Source organism: Macaca mulatta, chromosome 20 (genome assembly GCF_049350105.2).
Source record: "Macaca mulatta isolate MMU2019108-1 chromosome 20, T2T-MMU8v2.0, whole genome shotgun sequence".
Classification (NCBI taxonomy): domain Eukaryota; kingdom Metazoa; phylum Chordata; class Mammalia; order Primates; family Cercopithecidae; genus Macaca; species Macaca mulatta.
In genome coordinates this window covers 19,058,495-19,071,764 of record NC_133425.1, presented here as the reverse complement: position 1 = coordinate 19,071,764, position 13,270 = coordinate 19,058,495, and the positions used below count along the sequence as shown (strand labels likewise).

Here is a 13,270-nt window from a genome sequence, read left to right as displayed (position 1 = left end):
CCATGACTTCAACCGCTGTTCTCTTGACCATGACACTGTATTCCGGAAGGACCCAGCCACGCCCCCGCCCCGCAACTCACCGGGTAGAGTTTCTGGTTGTAGCCGCAGAGGTCGCATGTGTCATCATCACAGGATGTGATCTTAGAGCCCAGCGTGAACACCAGGACACATATGGTGGCCAGCCGCATAAAGACACACCTTTGGAAAGAGAAGGAGAGAGGATGGGAAGATGAGGCCCTCAGGGCGGCTGGTCCCTTGGAACTGTGGCTAGGGAATGTAGAAGTTGCCTTTTTTTTTCTTTTTCTTTTTTTTGAGACCGAGTATCGCTCTGTCGCCCAAGCTGGAGTGCAGTGGCGCGATCTCGGCTCACTGCAACCTCCGCCTCCAGGGTTCAAGCGATTCTCCTGTCTCGCCCTCCCGAGTAGCTGGGACTACAGGCGCCCGCCACCACACCCGGCTGATTTTTTTAATTTTTAGTAGAGATGGGGTTTCACCATGTTAGCCAGGATGGTCTTGATCTCCTGACCTTGTGATCCACCTGCCTCAGCCTCCCAAAGTGCTAGGATTACAGGCGTGAGCCCCCGTGCCCAGCATTTTTTTTTTTTTTGGGCAGTGGGGGATGGAGTGTTTGTTCTGTCGCCCAGGCTGGAGTGCAGTGGCACGATCTCAGCTCTCCTGCCTCACCCTCCCAAGTGGCTGGGATTACAGGTGTCTGCCACCATGCCCAGCTAATTTTTTTTCTATTTTTAGTAAAGATGAGGTTTCACCATGTTGCCCAGGTGGTCTGGAACTCCTGGCCCCAAGCAATCCACCTGTCTCAGCCTCCCAAAGTGCTGGGATTACAGGTGTGAGCCACCATGGACGGCCCAAAGCTGCCTTTCTTAAAAGAAAACCCCAGCCAGGCATAGCGGCTCATGCGTGTAATCCCAGCACTTTGGGAGGTAGAGACAGGAGGGTCACGTGAGCCCTGGAGTTTGAGACCAACCTGGGCAACAAAGTTAGACCACCACCCACTGGCCATCTCTACAAAAAAATAAAAATAAAAATTAGCAAGGTATGGTGGTGACCCAGCTACACAGGAGACTGACTCAAGAGGATTGCTTGAGCCCAGGAGAACAAGGCTGCAGTGAGCCGAGATTGATCCACTGTACTACAGCCTCAGGGACAGAGTGAGAAAAAAACAAACAACCAACAACAAAAAACAATGTAGGGCGTGGTGGCTCACGCCTGTAATCCCAGCACTTTGAGAGGCCGAGGCAGAGGGATCACCTAAGGTCAGGAATTCAAGGCTGGCCTGGTCAACATGGTGAAACCTTCTCTACCAAAAACACAAAAATTAGCTGGGCGCAGTGGCACACGCCTGTAATCCCAGCTACTCCAGAGGCTGCGACAGGAGAATCGCTTGAACCTAGGGCGCGGAGGTTGCAGTGAGCCAAGATCACACCACTACACCCAGCCTGGGCAATAGAGCAAGACTCCATCTCAAAAAGAGAAAAGCAGGCCGGCGCGGTGACTCACGCCTATAATCCCAGCACTTTGGGAAGCAGACACAGACAGATCACCTGAGGTCAGGAGTTCGAAACCAGCTTGACCAACATGGAGAAACCCCATCTCTATTACAAACACAAAGTTAGCCAGGCATGGTGGCACATCCCTGCAATCTCAGCTACTCAGGAGGCTGAGGTAGGAGAATCGCTTCAACCCAGGAGGCGAAGGTTGCCACCACACCCAGATGAGATCGCGCCATTGCACTCCAGCCTGGGCAACAAGAGCGAAACTCCATCTCAGAAATTAATTAATTAATTAATTAATTAAAAAAGCAAACCCCTAAATGGGTACAGAATTTCTTTTGGGGCTGATGAAAAGGTTCTGGAGATAGATGGTGGTGATGGCTGCACAACACTGGGGCTGTATTTAATGCCACTAAATTGTATTCTGACAATGGTTAAAATGGCAACTTTTATGTTACATATATGTTACTATAATTTTTTTAAAAGATTGGCCGGGCGCGGTGGCTCAAGCCTGTAATCCCAGCACTTTGGGAGGCCGAGACGGGTGGATCACGAGGTCAGGAGATCGAGACTATCCTGGCTAACACGGTGAAACCTCGTTTCTACTAAAAAAATACAAAAAACTAGCCGGGCGAGGTGGCGGGCACCTGTAGTCCCAGCTACTCGGGAGGCTGAGGTGGGAGAATGGCGTGAACCTGGGAGGCGGAGCTTGCAGTGAGCTGAGATCCGGCCACTGCACTCCAGCCTGGGCAACAGAGCCAGACTCCGTCTCAAAAAAAAAAAACAAAAAAAGAAATAAAAGATCAGAAAGCTGGGACCTCCTAATTCCGTGATGACATAGTGACACTATAGGACATGACACATTCCTGAAAAGAACCACTGGAATATTTTCTGTATCAGCGTCGAGGGATGTCTGGTGTGCTGAAAAGTGAAAAAAAAGTATGCTGCAGAGATATCACAGAGATATGATACTATTTTTGGAAGAAAAAACCTGTGAGTGTTGGCACAAACATCAGGAACTGTGTGGACAAAAACACACTGGGTTCAAGGGAGGTGGGTGGAGACGGTGAGTTTTTGTTCTCGTTTTTTGTTTTTTTTTTTTAAAGACAATTTTCTATTGTTTGGTTTGTAATACAAAAATAAATAGAAATGTTTGGCTAGCATGGTGAAACCCCGTCTCTACTAAAAAATACAAAAAATTAGCCGGGCGTGGTGGCGGGTGCCTGTAGTCCCAGCTACTCAGGAAGCTGAGGCAGGAGAATGGCGTGAACCTGGGAGGCGGGGCTTGCAGTGAGCCATGATTGTGCCACTGCACTCCAGCCTGGGTGACACAGTGAGACTCCGTCTCAAAAAAAAAAAAAAAAAAAAGAAAGAAAGAAACATTAAAGAATAAGGGAGGCTGGGCATGGTGGCTCATTAGCCTGTAATCCCAACGCTTTGGGAAGCTTAGGTGCGAGGATTGCTTGAGCCCAGGAGTTTGAGAACAACCTGGGCAACGTGAGGATATCCTGTCTCCACAAAAAATTAAAAAATCAGCTTGGCATGGTGGCGTGCACCTGTAGTCCCAGCTACTCGAGAGGTTGAGGCACTTGGGTCCAGGTGGTCAAGGCTGCAGTGACCTATGATCATGCCACTGCACTCCAGCCTGGACAACAGAGCAAGACCCAGTCTCAAAAAAAAAAAAAAGGAAAGAAAAGAATGAGGGTAAAAGTGAACCCACGCCCTCTAATCACTCTTCTCATTACTAACACCACACTCTGTGCCTCTGCTGGGATACAACAGGAAGGACATGGCACCACTGATGAGGTTTCCTTAACTAAAAACTGACACAGAATCTAACAAAAAACTCTGAATCTACGCAGTCATTGACAGCAACTATGGGCACAGAAAAACAAATTAAACACACCAGGAAGAAACAATGGACAAAATCCAGAATAGGAGATATTCTACAGGAAAAGATCCAGTTTCTTCCACAAATCAAAGGCTTAACAAAAGGGGAGGGGAAACTCTGAAAAGAATACAAGAGATTTAGGAGACATGACAACCAAACACAGCATGTGGGCCGTGTTTGGATTCTGCTTTGAACAAATCAACTGTGGAAAACCATCTGCAACCCCACCGGGGAGACCGACTCGATTTTATTAGGTGTGATGATGGTTATATGTTTAAAGCTCCCATCACTTAGAGATATAATGAAGTTGGCTGGGCACGATGGCTCACGCCTGTAATCCCAACACTTTGGGAGGCTAAGGTGGATGGATCATCTGAGGTCAGGAGTTCGAGACCAGCCTGGCCAACATGGTGAAACCTCGTCTCTACTAAAAATATATTTTTAAAAATTAGCCAGGTGTAGTGGCCCGTGCCTGTAGTCCCAGCTATTCGAGAGGCTGAGGCAGGAGAATTGCTTGAACCCAGGAGGTGGAGGTTGCAGTGAGCCGAGATCACACCACTGCACTCCAGCCTGAGCAAAAGGGCAAGACTCCGTCTCAAAAAAAAAAAAAAAGGTATAATGAAGTGTTCACAGATGAAATGGCATGTTGCCTGAGATTTGCTTAAAATAATCCAGCAAAGAAACGGGGAATGGATGGAAATAAGATTAGCAAAATGTTGGGAATGACTGAAATGTAAGTGAAAGGCATATGGGAATCATTACACTATGCATTCTGTTTGAAAACTTTGAGACCGAGCATGGTGGCTCTTGCCTGTAATCACAGGATTTGGGAGGTGGAGGTAAGAGGGTGACTTAAGCCCAGGAATTCAAGACCAGCCTGGGCAACATAACAAAACCCTGTCTCTACAAAAAAAAAAAAAATTGTTTTTAATTAGCTGTGCGTGGTGGTGCATGTCTGTGGTCCCAGCTATGTGGGAGGCTGAGGTGGGAGGATTGTTTGAGATCAAGGATTTGAGACTGCAGTGAATTATGATCTGTCCCCCCACTGCACTTCAGCCTGGGGGACAGAGTAAGACCCCATCTCAAAAAAAAAAAAATTTTTTTTCAAAATAAAAAATGTTTTATATAACATGCAAATGCTATCTAAGGCATGTGAGAAACAGAAAGAAAACTCTCAAGTCCTGCACAGTCCCACCTGGTCTTCTCCACTCATTTGTGTTAACTCCCTGGACTCTGCCTTATAGCTGTCATTTCTGACAGTTTTAGAGTAACCCCTGCTCTTAGGGTCCCAGCCTATGCCCTGTGCTATTATATGGACCAAAAACATAATATCAAGGAGTAGACTCTCAAATCAAAGACATTTCACCATATGTACAAATTCTGATTCATTCATGGGGGCTGTCTGAAGGTTGAGGAGGACTCTTGGCTCAGCAGGAAAATGCACCACAATTGATTAGCGATGTCTGCCATGGGCAAGAGAGGGCAGGTGGTGATTGGCTTGACATGCCTGCCATCTTCATGGTAGGCATTACCTAAGGATTGTCAGCCGGATCTCAAAGCCTGGGGAATAATCCTCATAGCGGATGATCTTGGCAAAGATCATTGGGGTGATAAAATTGGCCAGCGTGATCACAATAGACGGTAGATACAATATCAAGAGGTTCTCTCCAAAAACCATCTTGTCGATTTCCTAGGAGGATAACAAAACTTATTAGTCAGGAGTATATAAGGAAGTTACACCACAAATAGATACAACAGAAAAGAACTCAACTATGGGTGTTGGCAAATGAAACATATTTGTCATTCAACATGGCCTGTAAGTCATGTCCTTCCTTTTTTTTTTCTTTTTTTTTTTTTTGAGATGGAGTCTCCCTTTGTCGCCCAAGCTAGAGTGCAGGGACATGATCTCTGCTCACTGCAACCTCGTCTCCCAGGTTCAAGCGATTCTCCTGCCTCAGCCTCCCGAGGAGCTGGGACTACAGGCACCCGCCACCATGCCAGGCTAATTCTTGTATTTTTAGTAAAGTCAGGGTTTCACCATGTTGGTCAGGCTGGTCTCAAACTCCTGACCTCAGGTGATCCACCTGCTTTGGCCTCCCAAAGTGCTAGGATTACAGGCATGAGCCACCACGCCCAGCCGCCATCTTCTTCTTCAGATGTTCAAAAAGAGGTATCTAGTACTGTGTGGGAAGAAAACCAAGCTCTACTGGATTGATTAAGGGGTTGTATAAGAAGACCCGTGAGGCCGGGCGCAGTGGCTCAGGCCTGTAATCCCAGCACTTTGGGAGGCCGAGGCGGATGGATCACGAGGTCAGGATATCGAGACCATCCTGGCTAACACGGTGAAACCCCGTCTCTACGAAAAACGTAAAAAATTAGCCGGGCGTAGTGGCGGGCACCTGTAGTCCCAGCTACTTGGGAGGCTGAGGCAGGAGAATCGCTTGAACCCAGGAGGCAGAGCTTGCAGTGAGCCGAGATCGCGCCACTGCACTCAGGCCTGGGCGACAAGCAAGACTCCGTCTCAAAAAAAAAAACAAAAAACAGAAAGAAGACTCGTGAGTTCTGTATAAATGGGCAATTTAAAGTATCTTCAAGGGTGTAGGATTGATTGATTTGAAATTGAAATAGCAATTCCCTGCTTTCACAGTAACAGACTACTTAGACAATATATAGCTATCTGCAATAAAAAGTAAATTTCCTAGCCTCCCTTGTAGCTAGGTACTACCATGTGACTAAATTCTGGCCAAGGGGATATGAGTGGAAGTTTTTAGTGTAACCCCCAGGTCATGCCCTTTAAAGGAAGAAATGCGCCCTCCTTAGCCCCTTCTTCTCCTTCCCCTTGGCTAGAATGTGGCCATGGTGGTGAGCTATCTTGTACCATACAGAAGACCATACTCAGCCAGGCGCAATGGCTCATGCCTGTAATCCCAGCACTCTGGGAGGCTGAGGGAGGTGGATCACTTGAGGTCAGAAGTTCGAGAGCAGCCTGGCCAACCTGGTGAAACCCTGTCTCTACAAAAAATACAAAAATTAGCCAGGTGTGGTGGCGGGTGCCTATAATCACAGCTACTTGGGAGGCTGAGACAGGAGAATTACTTAAACCCGGGAGGTGGAGGTTGCAGTGAGCCGAGACTGCGCCACTGTACTCCAGTCTGGGTGACAGAACGAGACTCTGTCTCAAAAAAAAAAGAAAGAAGAAAAGAAAACCATATCCTAGGGAGGGCAGAGCCACAAGATGAATGGAACCTGGACCCCTGATGATTGATTTCATAAAGCAGAGCCACTAGACAAACTTGGATTTTTAAAACCACTGCTATTTTAGGTAAACTAAGGCCTTAGTTCATAAATAACAGTCAGGGATAAAACCCTAGTCCAGCCTAGTTTTGCATATTGCAAATTCCAGGAGTAGTAAGGATCTCAAACACTACACTTTAGACGCTTTTAAAAATTTCTCGGCCAGGCGCGGTGGCTCAAGCCTGTAATCCCAGCACTTTGGGAGGCCGAGATGGGCAGATCACGAGGTTGGGAGATCGAGACCACCCGGCTAACACGGTGAAATCCCGTCTCTACTAAAAAATACAAAAAACTAGCCGGGCGAGGTGGCGGGTGCCTGTAGTCCTAGCGACTCGGGAGGCTGAGGCAGGAGAATGGCGTGAACCCGGGAGGCGGAGCTTGCAGTGAGCTGAGATTCGGCCACTGCACTCCAGCCTGGGCGACAGAGCGAGACTCCGTCTCAAAAAAAAAAAAAAAAAAAATTTCTCTAAAGCCAGGTGCGGTGGCTCACACCTGCAATCCCAGCACTTTGGGAGGCCAAGGTGGGTGGATCTCTTGAGGTCAGGAGTTCGAGACCAGCCTGGCCAACATGGTGAAAACCCGTCTCTGCTAAAAATACAAAAATTAGCTGGGTGTGGTGGCGTATCCCTGTAATGCCAGCTACTAGGGAGGCTGAGGCACGAGAATCACTTGAACCTGGGAGGTGGAGGTTACAGTGAGCTGAGATCACACCACCACACTTCAGCCTGAGCGACAGAGTGAGACTCTGTCTCAACAACAAAAACAAAAAAAAATTCTCTTAAAAGTGAAAACTGGGCAGGGTACAGTGGCTCACATCTGTAATCCCAGCACTTTGGGAGGCGGAGGAGGGCAGATCACCTGAGGTTGGAAGTTCAAGACCAGCCTGATCAACATGGAGAAATCCCATCTCTAATAAAAACACAAAACTAGCCGGGCATGGTGGCACATGCCTATAATCCCAGCTACTAAGGAGGCTGAGGCAGGAGAATCGTTTGAACCTGGGAGGCGGAGGCTGCAGTGAGCCAAGACAACGCCATTGTGCTCCAGCCTGGGCAACAAGAGCAAAACTCCGTCTCAAAAAAAAAAGTGGAAACTGATCACTCTGATTTTCAGGTCTTGATCATATTAGCCAAACTTGTATCTCCATATGTAAAACAGAAATGACAATGGTACCTACCTCACAGGTTTTCAGTGCACTAGGCATAATGTCCAGCCAGAGTTCAAGTTAACTTACCTTTTTCATGTGCTCTTGAGAGAAGACAGTTGCTACATATATTGCATAAAAGCATGCCCCTAAAACAGCCAGAACAATACAGTTCAAAAACAGTCTCAAAGAGTAAATGCGTATTGTTTCTTCTGAGGTCCTTTCTGCTATTTTCTGCCGTATTCTTTCTTCCTCCAGATCTGCCTGAAGATAAAAGAAAATTCATTTGTGAGCAGTGGGATGAAGGGATACTCAGGGATAGAAACTGATTCGTCACTCTCTCCCCACCCATCTTTAAGAGTTCTAGCCAGGCGTGGTGGCTCACTCCTGTAACCCTAGCACTGTGGGAGGCCAAGGTAGGAGGATCACTTGAGCCCAGGAGTTCAAGACCAACCCTGGCAACATAGGGAGACTCCATCTCTACAAGAAAGCCCAGAAGATTTAGCTGGGTGTGGTGATGAATGCCTATAGTCCCTGCTACTCGGGACGCTGATGTGGAAGATTGCTTGAGCCTGGGAGTTCAAGTCTACAGTGATGTATGATCATGTCACTATACTCCAGCCTGGGTGACAGAGTGAAATGCTATCTCAGGAAAAAACAAAAACAAAAAACAACAACAACAACAACAACAAAAACTTCTTTTAAATATTCATCTCCCACAAGATACCATCCTAGACTTAGCCTAACTACTTTCTTTCTTTTTTTTGAGATGGAGTCTCGCTCTGTTGCCAGGCTGGAGTGCAGTGGTCCAATCTCAGCTCACTGCAACCTCTGACTCCCTGGTTCAAGTCATTCTCCTGCCTCAGCCTCCCGAGTAGCTAGGATTACAGGCGTGCACCACCATGCCCAGCTAATTTTTGTAATTTTAGTAGAGACGGGGTTTCACCATATTGGCCAGGATGGTCTCAATCTCCTGACCTTGACCTGCCTCAGCCTCCCAAAGTGCTGTATTACAGGCATGAAGCTCTGCGCCTGGCCTAGCCCAACTATTTTTTATGTCTACTAAAGGCTTAAGTAAAGGTAGAACCTATTTAAGACTGCAGTTGGGCTTTGCAATAAATGTGAAAACAGAACTATAAACTATCATGATATTACTTAAATATAGTATGTGTCATTTCTTCAAACAGCATACAGGTGAGGTGTTATTTTTTCTTTTACACAATCTAGTAGTCTCTGCTTTTATTAGGAGAATTTAATCTGTTTGTATTTAGTGTAAGAAATAATAGATTTGATTTGATTCCTTCCATTTTATTATGCTTTTGATTTATTTGTCCCCTCCTTTGCTTTGATGGGTTTATTAACATGCTAGTCTTTACTCCTTTCTCTCGTTATTCATTTGGAAACTCTTGTGTACTTTTTTTTTTTTTTTTTGAGACAGAGTCTTGCTGTGTCACCCAGGCTGGAATGCAGTGGTGCAATCTCGGCTCACTGCAATCTCCACCTCCTGGGTTCAAGCAATTCTCCTGCCTCAGACTCCCGAGTAGCTGAGACTACAGGCATGTGCCACCATGCCTGGCTAATTTTTTGTATTTTTAGTAGAGATGGGGTTTCACCATGTTAGCCAGGATGGTCTCGATCTCCTGACCTCGTGATCTGCCTGCCTCAGCCCCCCAAAGTGCTGGGATTACAGGCATGAACCACCGCGCCCGGTCTGTACTTTTTCATATACTCTCCATCCCACACTATGGTCATAACATTCCCTCCTTACTCCCATTTCTCCTGGTATAAGCAGTGTTTATGACAGGTCCTCCTCACGTGGAAAAATAACAGTGTAAAGTAGTAGGGTCTGGGGAAAGACATCACCTCCTTCCAGCCACTGCGTCCCCACCCCACTTCCCAGTTCCAGTTCACCAGAGCTCCTATTCAGGTCTAGGGTAATCAACCCTAGTAACGTGTTTGCTGTGAAAAGTTCTTGAAAGCTATAGAGGGGTAACTTGCTAAGCACCAGGGACAACCTGTCCCCCACCCCTGATTCTCTGAAAGCTGAAAACTCAGGCTCCAAAGGCAGGACCTTGCTGGTGAGGACCCCACCACGGGAAAACCCAGGAGCACTCACTCGGAGCTCGTACCGCAAGCTGCTGTGCTTCAGATCCGCCATGCTGCGGTTAGTGATGCAGAAGTCCCAGCCGGCAAAGATCTTGTTGCAGTAACTCTGAAAGTGCTCCTCACTCCGAATCAGGTTGATTTTGAATCCTTCCACCGACCTGACCCCAAAACACAATCATCCTTCTTATAGAAACAACAGCAAAAGAGAGTCCCCTGAACTGGCTGTGTCTGAAACTTAAAAAGTGAGACATAGCTGCATTTTCAGCCCATTGCGACATGGTCAAGTTTGGGGCCATTCTTTTTTTTTTTTTTTTTTTTTTTTTTTTTTGAGACGGAGCCTCGCTCTGTCGCCCTGGCTGGAGTGCAGTGGCCGGATCTCAGCTCACTGCAAGCTCCGCCTCCCGGGTTTACGCCGTTCTCCTGCCTCAGCCTCCCGAGTAGCTGGGACTACAGGCGCCCGCCACCTCGCCCGGCTAGTTTTTTTGTATTTTTTAGTAGAGACGGGGTTTCACCGTGTTAGCCGGGATCGTCTCTCGATCTCCTGGCCTCGTGATCCGCCCGTCTCGGCCTCCCAAAGTGCTGGGATTACAGGCTTGAGCCACCGCGCCCGGCCCAAGTTTGGGGCCGTTCTAAATATATGTGGCAGCTGACAAGGTATCTCATTGTTGATCCTTTCAATTACCCATCTAATTGCTTCAAACACAGCTAGAATAAAATCCATACTTTTTTACCCAACTTTTATTTTAGATTCAGGAGTACATGTGCAGGTTTGTAACCTTGGTAATACTGCATGATGCTAAGATTTGGGGTAGAAATGATCCCGTCGTCCAGGTACTGAGCATAACATCCAACAGTTCTTCAATCCCTGCCTCCCTCTCTCCCTCTCCACTCTAGGAGTCCTCAGTTTGTTTTGCTGCCATCTTTATGTCCATAAGTACCCCATGTTTAGCTTCTACTAATAAGTGAGAAAATGTGGTATTTGGTTTTCTGTTCCTGCATTAATTTGCTTTGGATAATGGCCTCTAGCTGCAACCATGTTGCTGCAAAGGACATTATTTCATTGTTTTTTATGGCTGTGTAGTATTCCATGGTGTTTATGTACCACATTTTCTTTATCCAGTCCTCCACTGATGGGGACCTTGGTGGATTCCATTTCTTTGCTATCGCGAATAGCACTGTGATGAATATACGAGTGCACATGTCTTTTTGGTAGGGCGATTCATTTTCTTTTAAAATCCAAACTCCTTAATACAGCTGAGAGATCCCTATGTGATCCAGCTGTGCCATCGCCTCTCCTCCCATGTAACTATACTTGCTTTCTCTCTTTTCTATAAATACACAAATTCCTGTTCCTGCCTCTGGGAAATTCCCACTACTATCTCCAGGGATGGTGCTCCTCTCACCCTCCCTATGGCTGGTCTCCTTCCCATCCTTCAGGTTTGGGTTCAAATAACCCCTTTGTAATCCCTCATCTCCCCATCTAAGGCTGTAACCCCCACTTCAAGCCAGTCCTTTTTATGTATTTATTTATTTACTTATTTTTGAGATGGAGTTCTTACTCTGTCACCCGGGCTGGAGTGCAGTGGCGCAGTCTCGGCTCACTGCAACCTCCGCCTCACAGGTTCAAGAGATTCTCCTGCCTGAGCATTCCGAGTAGTTGGGATTATAGGCGCCTGTCACCGCGCCCAGCTAATTGTCTGTATTTTTAGTAGAGACAGGGTTTCAACAGGTTAGCCAGGCTGGTCGCGATCTCCTGACCTCAGGTGATCCGCCTGCCTCGGCCTCCCAAAGTGCTGGGCTTACAGGCATGAGCCACCACGCCCAGCCCAGTCCCTTTTACTTAATTCACAGCAGTGATACTAACCTGCAATTATCTTATTCATCTGTTTACTGCTTGTAACTCCTTACTCTAACTAAATTTTAAATTCTTTGAGAGCAGGTCCTCTGGCTATCTTGCCACCTTTCTATCCATAATGCATGGACTATATACTTTGGTTAACATGCAACTGATGGATAAAGCAATGAATAAATGACTTAAATAGTATATTAACTATTTAGTGAGCACCTGTTTAGGTCAGATACAATTGTTGTGTATTTTTATTCATTCAAATGCTTTCATGGGAAAAATACGCTTGGCACTGGATATAAAACACAAGATGCCATACACAGTCCTCTGTAGATGAAACAGGTTATTTTTAGGATTTGCCAGTGAGGCATAAAGACAATAGAAATGGAAGGAATTGTTATGATCAGTCATTCTGCCAAAGGATTACAGCAAAGAATTTATGTCAGAACCACATGGAGTACTTTCCCCAAATCCAGTTCCCAAATGGTTTCTTACCTGAGATTTTCAATTCAGTAAGTCTCATGCGGGCTCCAGAAATACACCATGTTATAAAGCTTACGGTGACCCATCCCAGTTGCAAGCCTCTGATTTAGACCAGACCTACATTTTATTTTTTATTTTTTGAGATGGGAGTCTCACTCTGTCACCCAGGGTGGAGTGCAGTGGTCTGATCATGGCTCTCAGCAGCCTGAACCTCCCCAAGTTCAGGTGATCCTCCCACCTCAGCCTCCCACATAGCTCAAACTACAAGCACGCACTACGACACCTAGCTATTATTTGTATTTTTTGTAGAAATAGGGTTTTGCCATGTTGCCCAGAGTTGGTCTTGAACTCCTGGGCTCAAGCGATCCACCCACCTTGTACTCCCAAAGTGCTAGGATTACAGGTGTGAGCCACAATGCCTGACCCAGACCTACATTTTACAGATGAGAAAACTAAGATCCAGAGGAAGGAAAATTATTTCCCTATATCCAGAGAGTTAGGTGGCAGAACTGGTGTTACTTTGATGATGATGATGATGATGATAATAATAATTTTAATTCAATAAATGTCTATAAGGTGCTAGGCACAGTGCTAAGGTGTTCATTCGCCTGCCTAGTTTATGTTAATCCTCCCAACAACCCTTCCAGGTATGCACATTTCACAGATGAAGAAAATGAGGCTCAAAGAGGTGAACTGACATTCTAGTCATGGTCTCTGGCCTACAAAGTCCATACTCTTTGTCACTCTGTGGCACATCCACTTCCTGGGCCATAGCAGGCCTTTCTCCCATTACATCACACCCAGCCCTCCCTCCATGGCCTTCCCCAGAAAGCAATCAATGCCTTGAGCTTGAACAAGATTCATAGTTAGATTCGCTGTACAACTAACAAATCTTATTCATTCGGCCCGGCGCGGTGGCTCACGCCTGTAATCCCAGCACTTTGGGAGGTCGGGGTGGGTGGATCACGAGGTCAGGAGTTCGAGACCAGCCTGGC

At 46.6% G+C, this 13,270-nt stretch overlaps 1 protein-coding gene across 14 annotated transcripts in view; it reads right to left on the bottom strand.

The window, feature by feature from the left end:
- TMC7 (transmembrane channel like 7) overlaps positions 1–13,270 on the bottom strand; it is a 70,713-nt gene that overhangs the window by 15,749 nt on the left and 41,694 nt on the right. For all 14 annotated transcript variants that reach the window (NM_001257826.1, XM_077983348.1, XM_077983341.1 and 11 more), the window contains 4 exon segments: positions 81–198; positions 4,935–5,092; positions 7,931–8,104; positions 9,957–10,104. In NM_001257826.1, the coding sequence (NP_001244755.1) occupies positions 81–198; positions 4,935–5,092; positions 7,931–8,104; positions 9,957–10,104 (598 nt within the window).